The sequence below is a fragment of the Bos indicus genome, chromosome 13 (genome assembly GCF_029378745.1).
Source record: "Bos indicus isolate NIAB-ARS_2022 breed Sahiwal x Tharparkar chromosome 13, NIAB-ARS_B.indTharparkar_mat_pri_1.0, whole genome shotgun sequence".
NCBI classification, from domain to species: Eukaryota; Metazoa; Chordata; class Mammalia; order Artiodactyla; family Bovidae; genus Bos; species Bos indicus.
Genome location: NC_091772.1, coordinates 50,999,405 through 51,022,812, shown reverse-complemented (window position 1 = coordinate 51,022,812; position 23,408 = coordinate 50,999,405). Strand labels below are relative to the sequence as shown.

Here is a 23,408-nt window from a genome sequence, read left to right as displayed (position 1 = left end):
GCTTAAAGGCAGGCCTGTACATGTAGTGGGAGATTGGATGGATAGGGGGTGTGGAGTTGATGTGAATTGCTGTGGGTTGGGGATCAATGATTTCCTTTGCTCCCTTTGGTGGAAATCCAGATTAGGTCAACAGAAGGGTATGTACCTGTGTGCTTGTGTGTGTTTTCTAACTCAGGAGATAGAGATGGCGTGGGCAGCCAGGGCTTTATTTCAAGTTACTTTCTTGGGTGACTGCTGGGTACCCAGCCCTGGGGGCAGAGAGTTGAAGGGGAGGAAGAAGCTGAGATTGGGGGGTCTCTAGTCCTTTATCTTCCCACTCACAGCTCTCCTCTTTGCACAGAGGAGCCCAGCTGAGAATTGAGCTGTTTGGTTAGTGCTCTCAGAATGAAGGGATCTGGGGGCAGGAAGCGCAGCCCTAGACAGGGAGACTGGTGATGGACCAAGATAAGACTGTGAGGTGAGTGCCAGACCTAGGGGCTTGGGGTTCAGATCACAACTGGGCTGGCATGCCTAGGAAAGGCTTTGAGCTGGGATAGAGCAGGGAGAAAAGAGGGTGTCCTAGGTGGGAGAAATTGAGCAGAGGCCAATAGGCTAGTCCAGGGCCTTGGTATACTCACTGGGTGCCAGGCAGTATTCTAAGGACTTTGCAAATATTAGCTCCTTTTATCCTCTTAACAGCTCTATAAGGTAGGTCTTATTCCCATTTTACAGATTGGAAGACCAAGGCATAGTCATACAGCTCAATAGTGACAGAGCAAGGATTTGAACTTAGGCAATTTGGCTTCAGAATCCATGCTCTAAATCAGTCTACTCTGTCACTTCTTTCTTACCTCTCAGATATGTGAGCTGAAGTCTTTTTAACAAGTGTTTTTTTTTCCTGACTCCCAAAGGTGCTTGGCCTTGGGGCTGGAGAGGTAGGAAAGAAGTCAAACCCTCTAAGGTAGAAGGGGTCCTTACTCAGAGTGGGTGGCTGAGTCTGTCTGTTTCATGCCTCTCCTTTTCTTCTAGGAGGGGCACTGTGCCCAAGCCAAATAGGGTGTCATGCATAATGTGATTTCAGGGAGCTAGGAAGGACATTTTCTTCTGGTACAAAAACAGCTCCCTGCTTGAGATACCACCATTAGAATATCACTTCTTTGATTCAGCATTGCCCCATTGCCCTCTTCATCTGCCTGTGAGGACTCCAGAGAGGTCAGATAGGAGCTCTGCAGATAAACTAGCCTGTTCTGGATTCAATCTAGGATGTTATGATGTGGAGGTTCAGACTTGGCCTTGGGAAACCTGGATGGGGGTCTAAGTAGGGCTGGGTTGAAGGTGGGAGCAGAGCTGGGGGAACAGAGAAATGGGAACTGAAAAGAGCTTACTCTACTTCAGTATTGGCCTTGTCCTTACTTCTTTTTGTGTCTGTAAAATGAGAGTCAAGAGACTTTTTTTCTTTGATCCCTAGAGGCTGTGGAAGCCAGGAACTCCTTGAGGTCCATGCTTGAATACCTTCTTGAAGACCCAGGGCAAAGGAGCAAGGACTTCCTATGGGATGCCAGCCTGCAGGATCTGGGCCAGAAAGGAGCGGGTGGGCAGGAGGGTGTGGCAGCCTTGTCCTTTGAGGCTTTTCTGTTTGGTCATGAGGATGCCTCGGGGCAGGTGACTTGGCCTTCTAGGGGCCTGGCTAATAGGCAGAAAAAAGGTTTGTTGTCCACACAGGGATGGAGTTGCTTTGCTCCACATTCTGACCCCAGGTTTTAGGGGATCTGCTTATCTATCTCAGCAGACCTCCCAGTCCCCCAGGAAAAGAGGGAGATTCGGAGGCATTCTCTCTGCATTTTCCACATTGTTGCTGGAAGCTCATTAAGCCCATGTTTCTGAGGAGTGCTTCTTCTCTGAAGTATGCAATGGGCTTCTCCACCCTGCCCGAGTCCTTGTCTGCTGAGTTGAGGTGAAGACAGACTAGAGCTGAGGGTGGACTTCCCAATAACTGGCACTGGGCCTTGTTACCTGGAATTGGCACCTGCCATCTTCTGTGCCCCATCCTGGTGCTTGGAGCCACTGGGAACCAGGACAGGGTCCCCACTCATCAGGAAAAAAGAGTGAGCCAAGCCAGATGTGATATAGTGGAACGTGGTTCAGAACAGCTTCTTGGAGGAGGTGGTGCTTTAAGGGGGCTCTGAAGTCCTGGGTGGCTTTGGCCAACACAGGATGGGATGGTTTTCCTGAGGAAGAGTGGGAGCCCAAGCCTGGACAAGTCAGTTGAAGCATTGATTGCCAAGTCACTGAGTCTAGACTTGATTCACTAGGCCCCCAAGGAGCTGTCAAAGCTTGCCATGGGTGCAAGGACTTGATTACATCAGTGGTCTATAAAACTATTTCTCAAACTCTAGCATACATGTGGGTCATCTGGGCAGCTTGTTAATAATGTTCAGGTTCCATTTCAGCAGGTCTGTGATGGGCCCAAGACTCTGCATTTCTAACAAGCTCCTGGGTGGTGTGATGCTGCTGGCTTATGGATTATCTTTGTGTAGTGAGGGTTGAGACTGGGGACTTTGGGCCAGGCAGATACAGGGATGGGCACAGATCAGGTGAGACCTGAAACAGGTGACTGTCTTGGGTCCTGTGGACTGTGTTGGGGGAGGTGTAGAGACTACTTGTATGAGGGCAGGGCAGAGGGGAGTTATGAAGAGTGTATAGGATGGAGGGGCTACTCTGTTGGGAGGTGGGGCCAAGTGAGGGGCTTCTGGGGACTTGGGTCTCAGGTTGGGAACACAAGCCTGATTTCTAGGTTGCCAGACTTTGAGGAGCTTTCAAAACCATGAGAAAGTATCTTAGGTGACTGCCCCAGGGCAAGATGACACGCGGGTAGCATGTAGGGCATCTTATCTCTCCCCACAGCCAAGCTGGCCTATGGTTAGCCAATCTGGGGTGAGCACCCTTCCTGTAGCCAGGGTGTGGCCAAGGAGATTAGGGAAACAGCTGACTCCAGCCCTAGACATGCCATCTTCTGCTCAAAGCCCCGAAAGTCTCCCCAGCTGCTGAGCCATTACCCCTCAGCAAGTAACCCTTATCCCTGCCTGGCCTGCATGAGTCCTTGAAGCTGCCCTGATGGTTGCATGAGTTGCTGTTGGGCCATGTGGGCGTGGGGAGGCCTGAATGCTTCTCTCTGCTCTGCCCCTGGCTGGGTCACTACAAGCAAGTGTCTGCTCTGCTTTGAGGCCTCAGTTTCCTGTAAATTGAGGGATTCAGTCCCCTCCCTGGGCAGCAGCGGGGAGAGTTGTAGGGTTTGTTGAGTGGAACACTGCATCTTCCCAGAATGGCAGCTTAATACATTTTAATCCTGGATTACTATTGAAACTCATGGGCTAATGATGGAGTAGAGTGAGTGATTTGCCTAGAAGAGCTGTCCAGCTTGATTTGGGGGAATCTCCCAAGACCCCTTGTTCTCTGGGCTTTGCATAGCCTGAAGGGTAGTATCTGAGGCAACTGGTCAAATGAGGTCCCTCTAGACTCTAGCAGAAGTGTAGGCAGTAACCTTACCCAAAGGAAGGTAGAAAGAGAAGACACTTGTTCTGCTGCCCTGGGCAGTGCCAGGAGGGGTTTTCAGGCTGAGCTCCCAGAATGTCACTCATAACTCCTAAAAGGGGACCAGATGCTCCCCTCCTTGATTCCTACCCATGTGCTCCCTGCTGTGCAGGCTGTCCTGAAGGGGTGGACTGTTGTTCTCTAGTTGTTGTGTCTAACTCTTTGTGACCCCATGGACTGTAGCCTGCCAGGCTCCTCAGTCCATGGGGTTTCCTAGGCAAGAATACTGGAGTGGGTTGCCGTTTCCTTCTCCTGCAGATCGAATCTGCATCTCCTGCTTTAGCAGGTTGATTCTTTACTGCTGAGCCACCAGGGAAGCCTGAGGGGATGGGAAGAGGAAGTGTTTCTCAAAGACTGTTCTGAGAAGCCTCAAGGTTTTAGGGGATAAACAGGGGCAGAAACTGGAAAAGCCACTCTACAATTCTGTGGAAGATTCAGAATGCATTTAAAAGACTCTTGAAGAGTCCTGCAGAAAATAAACTGGTATTTCCTAAACTGATTTGATCATAGAAAGAAAATTTTTCTGAAGACATCCTAATAATGACTAACTGACCAATGAAACACCTGATGGGAGGGGCTGATGTGGGAGGATGTTGTTCCACGAGAGACTGTAAACATGGGTGATGGGTGGGCCCACAGTGACAGGGAGGGGAGGTAGGATGGGGCAATAGCTTCCTGGGAGAGGTGGACTTGGTGGTTTGGGTTCAATTTGGACAGTCAGTGGAAGAAAAGAGCACTGTAGAGGAAGGGATGGCCAAGAGAGCACTGGGGCCCAGAACCAGTCCTGGGTTCTAGGACTCGGGTTCTAGGAAGCTTTGCTTCACTTGGTGGGTGGGCAAGGGACCCAACAGTAGCCAGGCCTGAGTCTTAGGGATTCTGGGAGGGCCTCCTACCCTATCATCCCCTGCCGTCTTCTTGCCCTACAAGTTCTCTCCCTTCCTTTAATCTCAGAGAGTGGGATTGTGATCCCTGGGCAAGAAGCTAAAACCTCTCTCTGCCTCAATCTCATTGGTACTGTGAGGATAATGCTATCTCCCTTTTAGGGTTGTGTGACACCCAGATTCTTGTTGCCTGCTCTTAGTGTGATTGACAGGGCTGCAGGCAGTGTCTCCAGGAGGATCCCAGGGAAGCGGACTGTCAGAGATTTGAAAGGCCCAAAGGTCAGGAGAGGGCGTTGATAGGGCCCACATGGGGTCTCATTGTTTTTTTTTTTTTTTGAACTTTTATTTATTTATTTATTTATTTTTCTCTCTAATTTTATTTTATTTTTTAAACTTTACATAATTGTATTAGTTTTGCCAAATATCAAAATGAATCTGCCACAGGTATACATGTGCTCCCCATCCCGAACCCTCCTCCCTCCTCCCTCCCCATACCATCCCTCTGGGCCGTCCCAGTGCACCAGCCCCCAGCATCCAGCATCATGCATCGAACCTGGACTGGCAACTCGTTTCCTACATGATATTTTACATGTTTCATTGCCATTCTCCCAAATCTTCCCACCCTCTCCCTCTCCCACAGAGTCCATAAGACTGTTCTATACATCAGTGTCTCTTTTGCTGTCTCGTACACCGGGTTATTGTTACCATCTTTCTAAATTCCATATATATGCGTTAGTATACTGTATTTATGTTTTTCCTTCTGGCTTACTTCACTCTGTATAATAGGCTCCAGTTTCATCCACCTCATTAGAACTGATTCAAATGTATTCTTTTTAATGGCTGAGTAATACTCCATTGTGTATATGTACCACAGCTTTCTTATCCATTCATCTGCTGATGGACATCTAGGTTGCTTCCATGTCTTGGCTATTATAAACAGTGCTGCGATGAACATTGGGGTACACGTGTCTCTTTCCCTTCTGGTTTCCTCAGTGTGTATGCCCAGCAGTGGGGTTGCTGGATCATAAGGCAGTTCTATTTCCAGTTTTTTAAGGAATCTCCACACTGTTCTCCATAGTGGCTGTACTAGTTTGCATTCCCACCAACAGTGTAAAAGGGTTCCCTTTTCTCCACACCCTCTCCAGCATTTATTATTTGTAGACTTTGTTAAGATGGCTCATTATGTTGACCTCGCAAACAAAGAATAAAATCACAGCGATCCTTGAGATGACCAAATTGCCCAAATGACATTCTGTTTCCTCACTGGCCTACCTTCTCAAAGCTACGAGACCACCAGATTCCAGACCTCTGGCTACGTGACTACAGGACTCAACTACAGGCTAAAAATTAACCATCTCTTCAGATAATTTTTTCATTGGGGGGGTATAAGAAAGACCCTGTCAGAAAGGGAGGACGCTGGTTCTCCTTAAGTGCCAGTCACCCTCTCGTTTCACTCTAATAAATTTCCCTTTTCTTGCCTGACAGCCTGGCTTGCTCTCTTTTTCTTTGCACTCACCTTGAGGCTCGGGGTAGGGTCTTGATTAGAACAGAAGAGTGATCTGGAAGAGCGAGAGAAAGAGTGAGTGAGGACTGGCTTTCTGGGGGAGTGGCTAGCAGGGTGGGGATATCTGGGCAGAAGGCATCTGGGCAGGGCCCACATGCCGTGTGGGCCAGGTCTGGGTGTGGGGGTCTTGGGGTCCAGTGGGTGTGCGCAGAAGACAAGGGGCCTGAGGGCAGGGAAGAGGTGTCAGGGACCTGTCTCCATTCATTAGGCCACTGGGAACCATTGAAGGTTTTTGGGCAGGGCAGTGGTTTGATCAGAACAGTGTTTTAGTGAGAAAAGTGGCTGGGTGTCATGGTGGGTTAGGAGTACAGGACTCTCCATTGGCTTCCTAAGAGAATTGTGTGCCCTTTCATGTCTCAAGCATGGGGCTGGGGGTGAGTGAACGGCTCATAGTCATTTTCAGAGCTCTGAGTCATTTTCCTAAGAGGTTAAGAATCTCACTTTTGTCACCTTCCCGGAAGGGGTGTCTAAAGTGTAGGACAGGGAGAATCCCTGGGCCTGTGCTCCTCCTGCCTCCCCTAGAGCTGGGAGAGGAGGTCAGTGAGGTCACCCTGCCTTGCCCCTTGCCACACCCCATTTCCTCTGAGGTGTGAGGACTCAGCAGCTCAGGTGGAGGTGATGGAGTATGGCATTTCAAACAACGATCCAGAAATTGCCGTAATAGTGCATGTGGGTAAGAGCCCTATGTGCTGACAACAGCCCTCAGGGAGGCCCTGGGTGCTCAGTGAGCTTTCTTACCCAGTTCAGCTGCACTCTCTTCTTCCTTTGCCCCTGTTTCTTTCTTCTTCAAATAGGCAGGAACCCAAAGTTTCTCCTGCTCTCTCTGAATCAGGAGTCAGTAGGAGGGGATGAAGAAAAACATTTGGATTCAGCCAAAACAGGGTGGCTTAGCTGTGTTGGGGCAGGTAAATTCAGTACCCCTGCCTCTTAGTCTAGATTCCATTTAAAAAAAAATTAACTTATTTACTTTCGTTGTGCTGGGTCTTCACTGCTGCCGTGGCCTTCTCTCTAGTTGTGGTGACTGGGTGCTAGTCTGTCATTGTGGTGCCTGGACTTGCCATTGTGGTGGCTTCTCTTGTTGGAGCAAGGGCTTTAGGCATGCGGGCTTCAGTAGTTGTGGCTCTTGGGCTCTAGAGCACGGGCTCAGAAGTTGTGGCATTTGGGCTTAGTTGCCCTGTGGCATGTAGGATCTTCCCAGACCAGGGATTGAACCCATGTATCCTGCATTGGCAGACAGATTCTTTAGCTGCTTCTTGGGGGAGGGTGTTAAGGAAGGTTTGATTTAAGACCGAGAGAAGCAGCACTTGGAAATGAGTTGTGATTTATTAGGAAACAGAACAAAGAACCCAGCCATCTTCTGCAGCCTTGTCCGAGGCCCTGATGGACACATAATTCCTCTCCTTGTGGTGCATGGGGTATGAGCTATTTCCCAAAGATGGGAATGCTGGCAGTGCCAGCAAGTAGCGTGACTGGGTCTCAAATCTGGGTTCTAGGACATCTGGTTTGATGCCCTTTTCTCAAGTCACAGACCCCTCAGAGCCTATCTCCACACCTTCAACCATGCCTTCCTACCCACAACCAGACCTCTTCCCCAGGCCAGTCCAGCCCAGCCCCCCCAAACTACTGACTCCAGGGAGAGAGGGCTGATGAGTGCTCTGAGTGGGTAGGCAAATATCTAGACCTTAAGTCAGCTAAGTAGGAGACATGCAGGACCACCAGTGGGCAGATGGTCATAGGAAAGATTTTTTAAGTGAGGTCTTTAAGTGTTGAATGCACATATCTCTTTTACTTTCTTCTGTTTTGGAAAATGAAAAAATCATATACACTTAGTGCAAAATTTTGAGTTAATCTGAGAAAGTAACTCAAGAAAATATGATGAATTTGATTCATTCTCTGGCTTTAAGAAAGAGTAAAATCTGAGCCTTAGTATCTTAGTATAGTTTGGATTGTCTTATGTCAGATGACAGGTTGTGAAACCTCTCTGAAACTCACTCAGTTTTGTCCTCTGTAGAAGGGGGTATTGACATGATTAACCTAAACATTCCATGCCAAATGCTTAGCATTGCCCTCTGTACCTTAGACATACTCAGTGAAAAATAGTGGTAACAGCGATGATAGAATTATAAGAACAGACTTTTCTTCATTCTAAAAGCTGGTGAGTTTTTAAGCTTCTCTTTGAACTCAACAAAAGAACTTGAAGAGTATGTTTATTGTCTAAGCTCAGTGTTTTAACTCTGTAGGTGTTTTATGGATTAAATCATGGGGCCCACATATGCATTTTGAAATGAACACCATTGGCTTTTCTGACTTGGTTCCAGCTGTTTCTAAGGCTGGCAGGTGATAGCAGGGGTGGAGGTGGTGGTGTTCTGCTTCAGGGTTGAATTTTATGAAGAGCTCTTTATTGGGTAATCCTGTATAAGGAGAGCACGGTTAAATCACCTTGGAGTTACCAGGAGAGGAAAATCTTGGGCCAGAGAGAAGAGGTGACTGTCTAGAGGGAATTATCATTTAGCCGCTCTTAGAATTTTCTTTTGTGCTACCAGAATCACTGTCCTTGTCACTATTTATGGAGGGTAAAACCAAGGGCAGAGGGCCGTGGTCTGGCAAGCCTTAAGTCAGTCCCCATGGGACCCACAGCCCACCTGACTAATGCCTTGGCCAGGAGGCGAGTGGCCTCTGGGCAGCAAGTTTTGGCAGTGTAGCTAGGGAAAATTGCCGGGCCGGGGACACCTCCTGCTAGCCCGGGGTGCCTGGTACAGTTTGTACAGTGTCACTGTGTGGGGAGGGGTAAGACAGAAGTGCCAGATAGAGGACTGTGCTCAGGCCTGCTGCCCCGGGAGGCTGACCGAGGGCCTGAGAGGTGGGCGAGTGCAGGGTAGAGAGCTGAGCCGGGCATTGACAAGCCTGCTTTGCCCTTCACTCTGTCTGGGTGGCCTCCGTCACACCTGTGAACATTTCTGAGCCTGTTTCCTCATTTTTTAAATGGGCATCAGGGTGTTTGGGAGGATTAAATGATGCCATGAATGGAATGTGCCCAGCACAGGGCCCGGCACACAAAGGGTTCAACAAATAGAGATTTGCCCTGGGGTTTATTTAGTAACTGGACTGTGGAGGGATGTTTTCTTCATGATCATGCATGCCACCTGTGCTCTGTGATAAACCATGTTGAGTTTGGGGGGTGGTGAGCACAGAATAGGGAGCTTTGCAGGAAGGGAACTTAGAATGAAGGGGAGCCTCTTCCTGCACATGCTGCCTGAACCAGCAAAAGCCTTGGATAGCCCAACTATGCCATTAGGAGCCTGAATCCTGGGCTGAGTAGAATGGGGACCCCTCCCGTGGCTTGGGAGACCCTACCCTGGCTCCAGAGCCTCTCCTGAAGAGGAAGATCTTTCCTTGAGAGAGCCATGGGTGAGGTCCCCACTCTACTTAGAGAGCCCCCCACCCCCTCGGGGCTGGAGCTGAAGCACAGATCGGCTTTGTGCGGTCACGAGGGGCAGGCAAGGGGGAACCGCGCCTGGCCGAGCCGTCTCACAAGCCTCAGTTCTTGTCAGTGATTTTGAAAGAATCAGTGGAAACTGCTGACTGTGCTGTCTTCCTTCCCTCCAGAACTGTGAGGCTGCGGCTCCTGGCAGGGAGAAGGGAGAAGCCCTGCCGGGAGGCTACCTCTTCATCTGCCAGCTTACACCTCGCTGGCCTCAAGTGCCCCATCTTCTGAATGGGTGGATCTCCACGTGGGGACAGTAGCTCAGGTCAGGGGCTGGTTAAGGCCACGCCTGCAGGTGATGCCCTATGCAGTGGGGCTGGGAGAGGGGCCCTTGGCTGTGTGTTTGGGGGCAGGCTCATCCCTGCGATGGGAGGTGGCCCGGAGAAGCATTCCTATCTCTCCTGAAGCCCCAAGGAAAGAACTGGGCTCTGGAATCAGGCCACCAGGGCCCTTCTCCTGCCTGTGGGTCCCGGAACCAATTTTTGTCTTTCCTACTTCACAGGCTTGTTGTGAGGGGGAAAGGAGACGACCAGTTGGAAGAGAACTTGTAAGGGTTGGTCCTGGTGTCATGACTGGCCACCCAAGTCATCCCTACCCCATCCTTGCTCTTACTCCCACATTCCTTCATTCAGCAAATCCCTAGGAGGTCACCACAGCATTTGTAGGCTCTGGCCCCCTCTTGCCTCTCACTTCCTGTGCTCTGTTGTCAGAGAGGCTTCCCTGACTCCCCGTACAGAGCAGCTGCCTCTCCCCTTATCTGCTTTGCTTTGTGGTACCTGTCACCCCTGGTGACTCAGACAGCAAAGAATCTGCCTGCCAATGCAGGCGATGTGGGTTCGATGCCTAGGTTGGGAAGATTCCCCTGGAGAAGGAAACGGCAACCCGTTCCAGTATTTTTACCTGGGAAATCCCATGGACAGAGGGGCCTGATTGACTACACTCCATGGGGTCGCAAAGAGTCAAACATGACTGAGTGAATAACACACACACACACAGATACCTGTCACCCCAATCCTTGACGGGGAGGCATCTGGCTGTTTCTGTACCTCAAGGGCCTGTCACAGAGTAGCACTCACTCAACTTTATTGTTGTTTTTATTGTGGTAAAATACACAGAAATTGATCACTTTAGGAGCATACAGCTCAGTGGTATTAAATATATTCACATTGCTGTGCTACCACCACCACTAAAACTGAAATTCTGTACTCTTTAAACACTAACTCCATTTCCCCCACTCCTCTGTCCCTGACAACTCCCATTGTACTTTCTGTCTCTCTGAATTTGACTGCTCTTCATACCTCATATGAGTGGAATCATACAGTATTTGTCCTTTTGTGACTGATTCATTTCACTTAGCATCATGTCTTCAAGGTTCATCCATGTTGTTGCGTGCGTTAGAATTTCCTTCCTTTTCACGGCTGAATAACATTCCATTGTATGCATGTACCACATTTTGTTTATTCATCCATTGATGGACACTTGAGTGGATTCCATCTTTTGGCTATTGTGAATAATGCTGCTATGAAGGAGGGGGAAGCTGCATCTTGAGGGAAGCAAAACATACATCCCTCCAAAAACTTGAGTGGGAGCCCAAGATCCATTAGAGAACAGATGTGATGACAATACCCATTTTGCAGATGAGAAAACAGAGTCTTCCCTGGGTCACTTAGAGTTAGACCTCATCCCTGCACTTTGGGTCCTCTCTGAGGGTTTTTCCTGTGAACCATGGTTTCCATGAAAACCATGGTGCTAAAGGTAGTCCAAAAGGAGGAAACTATTTAGCAAGCTGAGTCATCAAGGGAAACATAAAAGTGTGCATGTGTGTGTGTGTGTGTGGGGTGGTTTGGGGACAGAAAGACAAAGGAGGATGAGAGAAACAAAAGGTGCCTTCCTGGGGTTCCCCAAGGGCCATGGTGACTTGGGTGCCTCAAAACAGGGCTCATATGGTCTTGAGGCTGATTTTCTCTCTCCAGATTCAGCCCTTCCCAGGGTAGTGAGTGACTATGAGTACCATCTCCCTTCAGCCCTCCCCTGCCCATGGCCTGATTGACATCACCAAGGGCAGTCTCACACCAATGTAGTCACTGGCATAGTAACCAGCTCTGTGGTCTCTTTTACTTCTGTAGCTAATAGCTTCCTAGAGGGGTGGTTAGAGTTGGGGTGTCACGTTCTGCTCAGAGGGAGGAAAATCCAGGCCATGAGGTCTCATCCTAAGGGTTGCTAAAGGGAGCCACAGTGAAACCTGTGCCTTTAGGACTTTACTGGGGACACAGGACACTGGCTAATAGGGTCCAGGGTCCTGGCTGGCCTCATTCAAGGTATGGGTTGTGGATGTTGGCAATTTGATCTCTGGCAGTTCGATGTCAGAGCGTGATCCACTCATTTTTGCTGAAGGTGGGTGGGATCTCTAGGATGGATTCCCTGGTTCCACTGTCAGCTGAGCTTTATGCCCATCAAAAGGACCCTATCCCTTCCCTGACTTCTCCCCTTCCTTTTTCCCCCTCCTCCACTCCTTCTCAGGTAGTCCCCAGTTTCTGTCTCTGCAGGCAGCTATAAGCTGGGTTCCTAAAACAATTCACTTAGTCTATCCCACCTTGCAGAGCATCAAGGGAAATATAAACTAGCCAGAGCACTCACCTCCCCAGGAATGCCTTCCCGTCATGCCCACCAGTGCCTTCATGGGTCATGCCTTTGGCTCTGACAACCCCCCAGACACTGAGTTTAGGGCTGTCTTTTTTCCATGCAGTGCAGGCTACCCACTTCTCTTCTGAAAAAGGCTTATAAAGCCTTTTAAAATTGTGCTTTTAGGGACTTTACGCATTTGGTTACAGGAAAGAAATGTGGGTAATAAAGACATTATGCTTGGAGAAAAGTCTAAGTGCCAAGAAGGAAGGTGGGGTCCCTAGAGCCCCTTCCCCATGTTGGCCTGGGAGGGCCGGAGAACAGTGCCGGTGGGAGGGCTCTGCAGAATTCAGCCCACATGCTTTGTCTCTTTCATTGATTGAGCTTACAGTTGGCAAATGGCCACCATATCTGATGCCTACTCCCCACCCACTCCCTGGCAAGACTGGTGGGATAGTCAGGCTGGGTCAAGGTTGGGGGGTAGGTCATACACAGGCTGTGGGATAGTCTGGTTGATGCCAAGGCTAAGGTCCACTCTGATATTAGGGTTGGGGTCCAGGTTGAGGCTGGAGTCTAAGCTGAGATGAAGACAGGTTCTTCTACACATGAAATGGAGCTCTGGGCCCTAGAAGAGGTGGCTCCCTCTTCTGTACTAGTCTCTTTGGGGATCATCCTCCCTTTCCCTCCTTCTCTGAGGTGACCCTGGCAGGTGGTCCCACCTTTTTTCTGTGCTATCATTGAATTCTCCCAGCAGTCCCACCAGGTAGCTGTATCTATCCCCATTTTACCGAAGGGAAACTTAAAGACTGAAGGAGGCAGGCATTTACACATTAGATGGGGCTTAGAAAAATATGTCCAGCAGATGGGGTACAGGTGCTCTGCCTTTGGGGTGAGTTCAGAGGTATTTGTAGGTGAGACCCATAGAAGGGAATACACTAGTCTGGCGTCACTGCCAAGAGAGACTGAGCTGGGGCCTGAATCCAGGTCTCTGGGTTCCCAGGCCAGTGTTCTCTCCCTTCCCCCTGTGTCTTCTTGGGTCACAGACTGCTCTTGCCTTGTCCCCACATTGACCCACCCCAGCCTACCTTCCGTGACTGGCCAGGCCTGGCTCAGCAATCCTACTTTTTTCACTTCCTGGCTGGCTAGCCTGGGTGAGGAGGGCTGGAGAGGGTCTGGCTAGGCGGAGTTCAGGCTCAGTCCTTCCCTGGGGTTGACGGTGGGAGGAGCCTCATGGGCAGACACAGAGCCCCATTATCAGGGCCGCTGTGCAAAGCAGCTGGTCTGGGATTTCTGGGCGTTTTTTACATTTGAAGAATAATTGCATTGTCTAGGGGGCCCTTGAGAATCCAAATCCCTCCCCAGACCTGTCAGGCAGTCCAGAGAGATTCCTCAGGACCAGTATCCCAGCTTCCCTCCCCCTCCCTCCCTCCTGTAAGGAGCCTGAGGCAGAGAGGGGTTCCTTCAGAGAAACTGAGGTAGGGTTGCTTCTCCAGGGCACTAAGAATATCTGTTGGGAGGAGACCCTTTTAAGTCCGTGAGTTTGCTTAAGGAAGGTGCAGTGGCCCCTAAAGCTCTGGACAGAGCTCATATGAGCAAGCATGTTGTGTAGAGAAGCCTGCTTATTGGAAGGGGTAGGCCCATTTTGGAGTGCTTCAGCTGTTGGCAGTCTGGACTCTAAAGGGTGACTGGAGGTGAGCCAGGTGGGCTAACTGCTTTGGTCATACAGTTGTCTGGGATATGGTCATTCATCCTGGGGTGATGCTGAGAAAAGGACAGGGAGACAGACACATTTGGGAGCCTGAGCCTGTATTCAGAAGTGAGCCAAGGATAGGCAGACTTTTGTTTCTTCTGAGAGACAGTTCTGGAAGGGTGAGGGGCTCCTGGGAGCCTGGTCCCTTGTGGCATTGTTTTTGTTGCAGTGGTCATTATTAGGGAGGGAATTAGCCTGATAGGCTGAAGCAGGCTCCAACACTGAGGGGGATGGGGCATCCTGCACCAGCCTGGGTCATTGACACTCTTTGTGATTCACTCCCAGGGCTTGAGGAAGGGGTCACCAGTCTAGTCTGGGACCTCAGCCCTGCTCAGTGATTGTGGAACTGCAGCCTCACTCGAGTAATAGGCAGCAGGATTTCCTGGAGGTGAGATGCTCATGCTTTGGGAACAGGCTGGGGTTGGGTGGTGATGGCTGCAAAGTACTCTCATTTCCAAGATGTCTGTAGCTTCAGGAAACATCAATGGGGCAGGCCTTACTGGTGGTTCAGTCAACACAGAGTTGTGTAGTCACACAGTTGCACAAGCTCTGTGTCCTTCACAAGGCTGTACATGTATTAAGAGAACCCAGAGCTCCCTTCTGTAATGTGTGGGGAGGAGTGTTTTCCATAGGCCTTCAGAGAGGCGAGGCTGGGGATACCTGAGTCTTTGGTGAAGTTGGAGTATGTGTATATGTTTGGAGGGGGCAGGGAGTGTGTGTGAGTGAAAACTGAAAGCAGAAAGAACAGCTGGGTTCAGAGGGGTCAAGGGCTGACATGCTGAGGCCTTCCCCATAGAAGTACATAGTAGATGTTCATGAATTGTTAGATTTTCTCCCTGGCTGTGCTTGTCTTGGTTGGATGGCATCACTGACTCAATGGAATGAACTTTGGCGAACTCTGGGAGATAGTGAGGGACAGGGATGCCTGGTGTGCTGCTGTCCAATGGGGTCACAAAGAGTTGGGCACAACTTAGTGACTGAACAACATGCTGTCTTTAAGGGATGGAACTTGGAATAGGCCCAACAATTCTCCAGGAGTGTGGTTCAGTCGGAGGAGGCAGGCAGGCAGGCACCTGGGGAACAGTGATACGGGGTGTGGGGTAGACAAGGCTTGACCTGAGGGGTAAGGGCAGAACTTCTGCTTAGGATGCTTTTGAGCCTTGTGAGTGCTCTGGCGCTTCAGTGGTTTTACTGTGGTTGAGAAAGCATAAGGAGATGCATGGTGTCCCCAGTTCAGCTCTGGGCTCAGTGAAGTGGCTCAGCAAATTTAGCTGTTGCAGGCCAGGACTGAAACCTGTTTTTAGTATCTGGCAATTAGGAAATTCTTCTTGGAGGGCTGGACAGGACATCTCTTTTACTTTTTTAATTTCTTGGAGGGTAAATTTCCAAGGGTGACGAAATGAAACTGCTGAGTGTATTGAGAGAAGGTGGGTGGGAAAGTGGCAGTGACCCTGTGCTCGGTGGCTAGTGCCCGTTCTTGGCACCTGGCCTCGTGGTCTTCACTCATCCTTCTTTGGTGATCCTGCCATGGGCAGGGCCTTTCTTCCCTTTTTCCTCTCTTCTGTCTGCTTTCCAATTTGGCTACTTGGGTGGGTTCAGCTGGGGCAGTGTTGGCTCTGGCCTGCAGGGGGAGGTGGTGGCCTGCAGGCCAGAGAATTGGGAGTGAGGGTAGGAGGGGCGTGGGGGTTGGGTGGGGAGGCAGTGGGGCATCTGGATATCTTGAATGGGGGTGGAAGCTACTAGGCATGGCCTGCCTGGGGACATGGGGGCCCTACCCTCCTACCCATGTTTTGCCTTGGAAACAGGAGCAAGAAGGCAAGAGTCTTTCGCCCTGTCCCTGCTCCTTCCCCCGCCTTCTGCCCCCCCTCCCCCTCCCTGCCTGGCTGAGCCAGCACTTTTTTCTTCTCTCCTTTATCTGCTCGAAAAGTACAGGGTGTTCTGTTTCTCCTGTGCATACAGATCAAGGAAGGGTATGTTATTTATTTATTTATTTACGGAAGGCAAGAGGAGGAGAGGCAAGCACCAAGGAGAATTAAGTGATTTTTCTTCCCCAGTAAGGCATTTTCTCATAAAATTAAAAAATTTCAAAGGAAGAGATGGCACAAACCAACAGAAAACAAATGTGCTCCCTCGCAATCTGAGATAACAGAGGGTCCAAAAGTCCAGTGCAGCATTTAACTGAGGGCCCAGCACACAGTAGGTGTTTCTAGGTATAGTTTTCTCTCTTCACTTCAGTTTGGATCCCAGGGTAGATCGACTCTATGGAAAGATGGAGATGCCTCATTTTGCCATCTGTGGACAGTGCTTGTGGCTTCTCTGGCTTAGGGGCTCCAGGGGTTGACAGGCCCATCTGGGACAAGGCTTGTGGAGACACAGAACTAGGGTTAGCAGTGAAGGCCAGTGGAATAGGTGACCGACATGGCCCTTGTTTACCTGTTTCCACCATGACTTCCCTATAGCTCAGATGGTAAAGAATCTGCCTGTAATGCAGAAGACCTGGGTTTGATTCCTGGGTTGGGAAGCTAGGGAATGGCAACCCACTCTAGTATTCTTGCCTGGAGAATTCCATGGACAGAGGAGCCAGATGGGCCCCAGTATATGGGGTCACAAAGAGTCAGACCAACACACACACCACAGCACCCTATGATGTCTCTTTAAGTTGAAGGTCTCTGATATGTTGGGAACGTGGGGTCCTTTTTGTGTTCATCTTAAAGGCAAACTGTGTGCCCACATTTCCCACAATCCATTCCTGAAGCCTATTAATAAAAATTTAGTTATTATCAATTTTCTAGTTTTTATTTTAGATGATGAGTTCTTAGATGCTTATTTTAAAATAAGTAAATACAGACAATCAAAATAAATAAATAAATATCTTTTAAAAATTTAGCTACAGAATTTTACAAATGATTTTCCTGGACAAGGCTCTTAAAAATGCTGACAATCTCTAGACGTCCATAATAACGTAGGTTAGGACAAGCTGGACCACTTGAGAGAGAAAGAAATGGAGATGGGAAAGCCAGGAAGTTTAGGTATCCCCCACCCCAATGTGCTGACCCAAGCGTTTCTTCCCTCCACAAGCCTCCCAAGGGTGAAGTTATCCTACTCCTCCACGTTTTCAGAGGTGGTGCTCCAGGGAGCAAGGGAGTTCTGCCATGAGACCTTAGGGGCTTGAAGGAGTAGAGAGATCCCGTTTCATCTCAGTTAAACCCTGGTCTCCCCAGGAGCTTTTCGAGAAGGGGTTCCATCTGTAAGGTCTGAGAACCACTGCTGTAATCCCACCCCTTTACAGCGTAAAAGTGGCTGTTTCTGGGGGGCAGCCTCAGGTTGGGGGTGGGGCTGGAGGCCTAGGGAGCAACGCCCAGGAAGAGCCCCCCAGTCTTGGAGAACTGAGGCGTCGGGGCAGGGTGGGCAGTCTCGATACTCGCATAGCATAGCAGCGTGCTCACTGTGGTGCCCATCGGCAGCTCCCTGCGTGTTTACAAACCTGATGTAAAACACACTTCTTGCCTGCGCTGCGGGGCGGACTCTTCCTCTCTGTCGGCGCTGGTACAGGCAGCCACACCCTCACCTCTAATTTTAGTCCTCCCAAGGAGAACCTGGGGAGGAAGCGGAGGGCGGCAGAGGGGGTGCGGAGGAAGGGTAAGGGGGAGGGGAGGAAAGGGCTCGAGCCAGCTCTGACCTCCTCGCTCCCAGGAGGCGGAACCGAACATCACTGGGGTGGGGGTGGGCGAGACCGTAACCGCACAAGGAAGAATGTGGAAGCCGGGATACAGGTTCTCCTAGGAGGAGGGGAGCCCCTGCCTCTGAAGGTCTCCGTGTCTCGGGCGCCACCTTCCGGCCACCTTCCGCCACCTTCCGGTGCCTGACTCCACCGAGTCGGGCAGCATAGGGATGGGAGGTGGGGTGCGGTTTGGAGAGAGTTTGGGGGCAGGAATGGGGTGACACTCCTGTCCGTGCCCAGGTGTGACATAGGCAGGTAGAGTGGGACGAGGAGTTCAAGGAGCAGCTTCTCAGCCTGAGCATATTTATATTTAGAAAAAAAACTCTTTTAAAATCTGTGATAAATGTTAGAGGTGGGATGGAAACAAGCTGTCGGACCTTGAAGTGTGGGAAGAAGGTTGTTAGTGCACAGCTTTTATTTTTTACAGTGAGCCAGGAATGAGGTGTTTATGCATATATATATATATATATATATATATATATATATATATATATATAGTGGCACTAACCACCATTCATAGAAAGATGCATTTCCTTCCAGACCAGAAAGTTCCCTTCTGACCCTTTTACTCATTCCCCTCCTCTCAATCTCTCTTCTGTCATCTTTTTACTGCTTCATGAATTTCACATAAATAGAGTCATACAATATGGTGCTCTTTTGTCTCTGGCTTCTTTTGTCAATGTAATGTTGTTGAGAGTAGTTTGGTTCTGTTTATTACTGAAGAATAGTACCTTGTATGAATACACTACAAATAGCACAATATATTTATCTATTCTTCTGTTGATGTGCCTTTGGGATATTTGTTTTTGGTTATCATGAAGAAAGTTGTCCTGAACATTCTAGTGTATCTATTTGGTGGAGTATACCCTGTTTCTCTTGGGTGTTTTCTTAGGACTGGAATTGCTGTGTCATAGGAAGGGTTTTTCTTAGCTTTATTAGATTTATATGCCCCCTGTCCATTGCCCAGCAGCTACTTTCCACTCATGAATTCATTTCCCTGTTGTTAGGTCTTGAATACTATGGATAGTATGGATAACTAGACGGTATGCAACTTCTGCCTCTGAAAACTTAGCAAAGGCAGCTTGGGTCAGGAAGGAAGTGGGGACAGGATCAGAGCTGAGTGGCCCCTTGGGATGGCCCAAAGATACCTTCAAGCCCTTGTAGTCACTCTGGGAATAGAAGGGCAACCTCTCTCAGCCCTGGGGCCAGATTCAGGGACCCCTTGGGCCTCTCATCAGCTCCCTAGACTGGCGTCTCTGAGCAAGCTGGCTTAGTGTAACTGTCAATTTGATGTCTGGCCTCTGGTGCCACAGGTCCTCATGGTCCACTGTTTCCTGGGCTCTTTGCTGCTTTGTGGTGACTGAGGGGCTGAGTGGCCTGGGACAAAAAACCGGAGACCTACCCGGAATAGCAGAGGTTCATCCAATACCAGCCTCGTGGCACTTTCTTGGGGGAAGGTGGGACTGTGTCCTGCCCACCAAATTACCACCTCGTTTAGGCTCTGAAAGACTAACAGAAAGCAAAAGGAGAAGAGGAGACAGTGGAAGGGAGAGTGAGGGCCAGGGAAGGGCCAGGCCAGGGAGGGAGAGCAGAGGGTCTGGTGCAGTGGGTCCAAGTATCCTGGGGCTGGTTCCAGCACCCTGAGGTCTGTTCAGCATCCTGGGGTCCATGTGAGCATCCTGAGGTTGGTGTGAGCTGGACCACAGCAGTGATGCTGGGCTGTGCTGGGTTGTGCTGGTCTGGGGTCAGCAGCACCAGGGTCAGTTTCTCCTGCTTTTGACCTTCTTGATCATCCTCTTTCTTGTTGACTCTTGTCTCATCCTTGAGGAAGAAGCAGTACCTAGTTGATTGGGGGTGGGATTGATGGATTTCAGGGGTTTGGGATGGGCTCTCAGCTCTCCTGTTTGCTGATGAGGGCCCACAGTACATAACCTCCTTCCTATTTCCTTCTTATGGCTCCCTCTTTTCCTCTCTCCCCACATCCTTTGGAGGTGGCTCTTCTTGTCCGGATCCTCAGAAGAGAATGAGAGGGCTCAAGGTCCCCCCTTGAGGGCAGAGACTGAGAGCATCTCTTGGGGCAGGTGGGAAGTGAAGGCAGAGCAGGTGAGCTGTGACCCCCTCCCCGCTTCAGGTTCCTAGGAGGCGAGCGTGGACGGTATGCAAAGTTGTGAATCCAGTGGTGACAGTGCGGATGACCCTCTCAGTCGTGGCCTGCGGAGAAGGGGACAGCCTCGTGTGGTGGTGATCGGTGCTGGCTTGGCTGGCCTGGCTGCGGCCAAAGCACTTCTGGAGCAGGGCTTTACAGATGTCACTGTGCTTGAGGCGTCCAGCCGCATCGGGGGCCGCGTACAGAGTGTGAAACTTGGTAAGTGCCTCATTCACCGCAGTCCAGTCATCTCCGAAGGTCACCTCTTGTCTCCTAGTGCCCTGGCCTAGCCTGAGATCTTGTTATTTTAGCTTTTTCCCAGGGTTTAGTGTTCTGTCGTGCATGCGGCCTGGGCCTTTTCCAGAAACTTCCTTTGCCCCCTCAGCACCCTTCTGAGGTGTGCAGAATGGGGAGTCTGGCCTCTGTTTTTGGAACAAAAGCTAGGGTTCACAGTGTTTAGGTGGGAGAGGACACCCAGAACCAAACTTTGTAGTGGGTAGACTGGTTTCTATTTCACAAGAAGGGGAATTGTACAAGTTTTTATTAGTTGGTAACTTTTGAATATGATTTAGTATACCATTACTAAGAGCTAGCCCTGGGACAATAGGAGCTCAGCGCAGTGGAGGTGGAAGAAGACTTTGGGCCTCCTTGTGAGTGGTGGGCAGGTCTTAGGATTGTCTGGGAAGAGGATCTGTGTAGGTTTCAGAGTATTAAGGCTTCTGGAGAAACCAACCAGTTAAGAGATACACCCAAGAGTGGGCAGATTTTGCCAGGGGTCCTAGAGGGTGGGGGAGAGCCTGAAATGCAGCCAGAGGTCAGGGTTCCCTAGCCAAGGGGTCTGACAATGAAAATGGCCCAGTGGGACTACCCATGGTGGCCTGGCGTATGTGGGTTACACTGACCCTCCATGGGATTTTGTGTCCATTGTTACTTGGGCTGCAAGGCCACGCAGATTCTGTGTATTTACTTTTGATGAATGGGGCAATTGGTTCAGAAACGTAGGTGGTCAGGCTTAGAACAAGCAGAGGTTGAGGAGACATGGGAAACTTTCATGTTTTAAAAAACTCTGATCACAGTAAAAGTCTTCCTTAGAGCATTTCCTGGAAGGTATATGCGAAGTTATGTCTGTTTTCCCTGGCAGACACAGGAGTATGTGTTGGCAGTGAGGATGAAAGTGCGTCCCAAGGCACACGGAAACCTGAGGACAGTCAGCTGGGGGAAGCCTGGAGACTCTGCTCAACACCTGATTGGCTGGCTAGGAGCCTTAGGGATTGGCTGGCTAGGAGCTTTAGGGATGGGATGGCTCCATTTGTGGTTCTCAAGTCTTGATGAGACATTCGGGGTCTGACATAAAAGCGGAAGATGGGAGGACAAATGGCCCAGTCTCAGTGGTAGTTGACACCTGAGATGTGCTTTGCAGGGAAGTTGATACAGGGAGCGAAGTGGAAGAGATAGGGCTACAGGAGGCTGAGGAGATGCATGTGGCTGGAAGCCTTCCTTGGAGGGGAGGGAGCTTGGGTGGGCCTTAGGTGATGAGGGGAGTCGGATAGGTAGTCAAAAGAAGGAACGGATGATATACATGAGGAGTCAGATCAAGGCAGATTCTGCTAGAATATGGGAGAGCAAGTCCAGGCAAGCGCGTATGTGTTGTGTGTGCAGACACCTGGGGCTGAAAGCCCAGGCTGCAGTTGGACCTGCAGCAGTGTGAGATGCTAGCTGTGAATCCCGGTGGTAAGGGCAGCAGCGATGACCAGAAGCCCCAGGGACACTGTGGGCTAGTTGTGGAGATGGCGCCCAGTACCCTGTGGTTACAAGGACGACAGAGGTGAGAGGCCTGTGGGGGATGACAGGGAACATCCTAAGACTGAGGCTGCTCCGGGCCCCCCCACCTCCTTGTAACGCTTGAGGGATAGGGTGGAACTCTGATGTTGCTAACCTTGAGCTGCTCACCTTATTCCTGCTTATGCCTGGATACCCCATGCCTGGACATGGCTGCCCAGTGACTATGACTTGGAACTCCCTGGTGTACCCTGGGAAGGGTCCATGATGCAAGCCCCTTTTGCTTCTTTTGGAAGCTCAAAAGAAGCAAAACAAAAACAAAAAAATACCTTTGGGAACTTGAGGCTCTAAAGGATAATTAGTGATAAATGTCCCCAGTGACCAGCCCCCCTTCCTGAACCCTGTGGAAGAAGGGCACTGGGTTTCCAGCTTTTCATGCCCTCTAGTCTGCCCACTTTCCCTGGACAAAGGGACCCATACATTCCTGCCCCTGATTCCAGAGTCACCAGGAAGTTCTGCCTTACTGGCTGTGGTTTGAGGTTGATTGTTTTTTCTCTTGCTCTGTGTTTGGCGCATAGATGCATACAGGGCTACAGGGCTTTTTTTTTTTTTTTTTTTTTGAACTGATGGTTTAATTAGAAGCAGCCCAGGAAAGAGAAAGCACAGAAAAAGAGGAATGCCCAATTCCTGGGGTGAGGGGTGATTGTTGTCTGTTATGGTTTACAAGATAGCTATTGCTGCATAACAGAACAGCCTGAAATATTAGTGTCTTAAAACAACATTATTTTATTTGCTGATATTCTGTGGCTCCAGAAATCTGAGTTTCTCTTCATGGTGGTCACAGTCTAAGAGGGTGAGGCTAGAAGGCACAAGGTTTCTTGAGGCCTAGCCTCTGAAGCCACAACATTGCTTTCATTGCATTCTATTAATCAAAGCAAGTCACAAGGCAAGCCCAGATTCAAGGGGTGAGGAAAGACTCCATCTCTTGATGGGAGGACTGACAAAGTCACATTGCAAAGGGCCATGTGTGTAAGGATAGGAGGAATTACTGTGTCCATCTTGGCAAAAAAGTTATCATACATGATGTCTTGAATCAGGCCTCCAAAAACAAAACAAAACACAAAAAATGTTCCTCTATATTTTCCTTTCCTTGTTTCAACTTTCCTGGGAGCTAGGCAAGGGAGGAGACAACTGTATCACAGGCTCTGCAGCATAAGAAAAGGAAACTGAGCCCCAGAAGAGGAAATAGGCCCAGGCACGGTGGGAACTTGCCTCAGAGTATCTGGTCCCTTGGCTATGGATGGGGTGGTAAAATGAGCCACCAGCCTCATCCCAGTTTGGGCCCAAGATTTTCCCTTGCCCCAAACAGTCTCTTAAGGTTTTGCCACCTATGCCATAGGATGAGAAAGCTTAGTTTTCTCCAGAAGTGTGTTTTAGACTGCCCTGGGGAGGAGTCTTCAAAACTGGAATGTTTCCCTCTTTCTTCTGCCATAGACTGAGTTAGGAGTTGCCCATTTTCCATCTGGATGAGTGGTTTAGATTCCTGAACCACTGGATTTTGAAGAATTGGAATAAGGCCAAATGGGGACCTTGGGTCTGAAAGGCTGGGCCTCCTCACTGGGTATTTCAGGTACCTGTACCATGTGGTACCCTCTGGTACCGTAGAATTTCTCCTGAGAGGGAGGCATCAGCGAGGAGGGAGGGCCTATTGTCGGATGTTATCACAGAAGGAGAATCTTCTAATTCCAGTGAGGCGACTTGGTGTCGTCAGAGTCACTGAGGGTGGAAGTTACCTCATTTATAAAGTGGAATCCATTTTGTGCTGCATATGGTTTCTTACTGGGAGCTTTTCACTGAAGACTTTGGTTTGTTGCCAGAGGGGGGCCTAATC

At 49.8% G+C, this 23,408-nt stretch overlaps 1 protein-coding gene across 4 annotated transcripts in view; it reads left to right on the top strand.

The window, feature by feature from the left end:
• The window catches only part of SMOX (spermine oxidase), a 36,080-nt gene that overhangs the window by 3,016 nt on the left and 9,656 nt on the right, over positions 1 to 23,408 (top strand). For all 4 annotated transcript variants that reach the window (XM_019971905.2, XM_019971903.2, XM_019971902.2 and 1 more), the window contains exon 2: positions 19,724 to 19,957. In XM_019971905.2, the coding sequence (XP_019827464.1) occupies positions 19,750 to 19,957 (208 nt within the window). In that variant the 5' untranslated portion in view covers positions 19,724 to 19,749. The remainder of the gene's footprint in view (positions 1 to 19,723; positions 19,958 to 23,408) is intronic.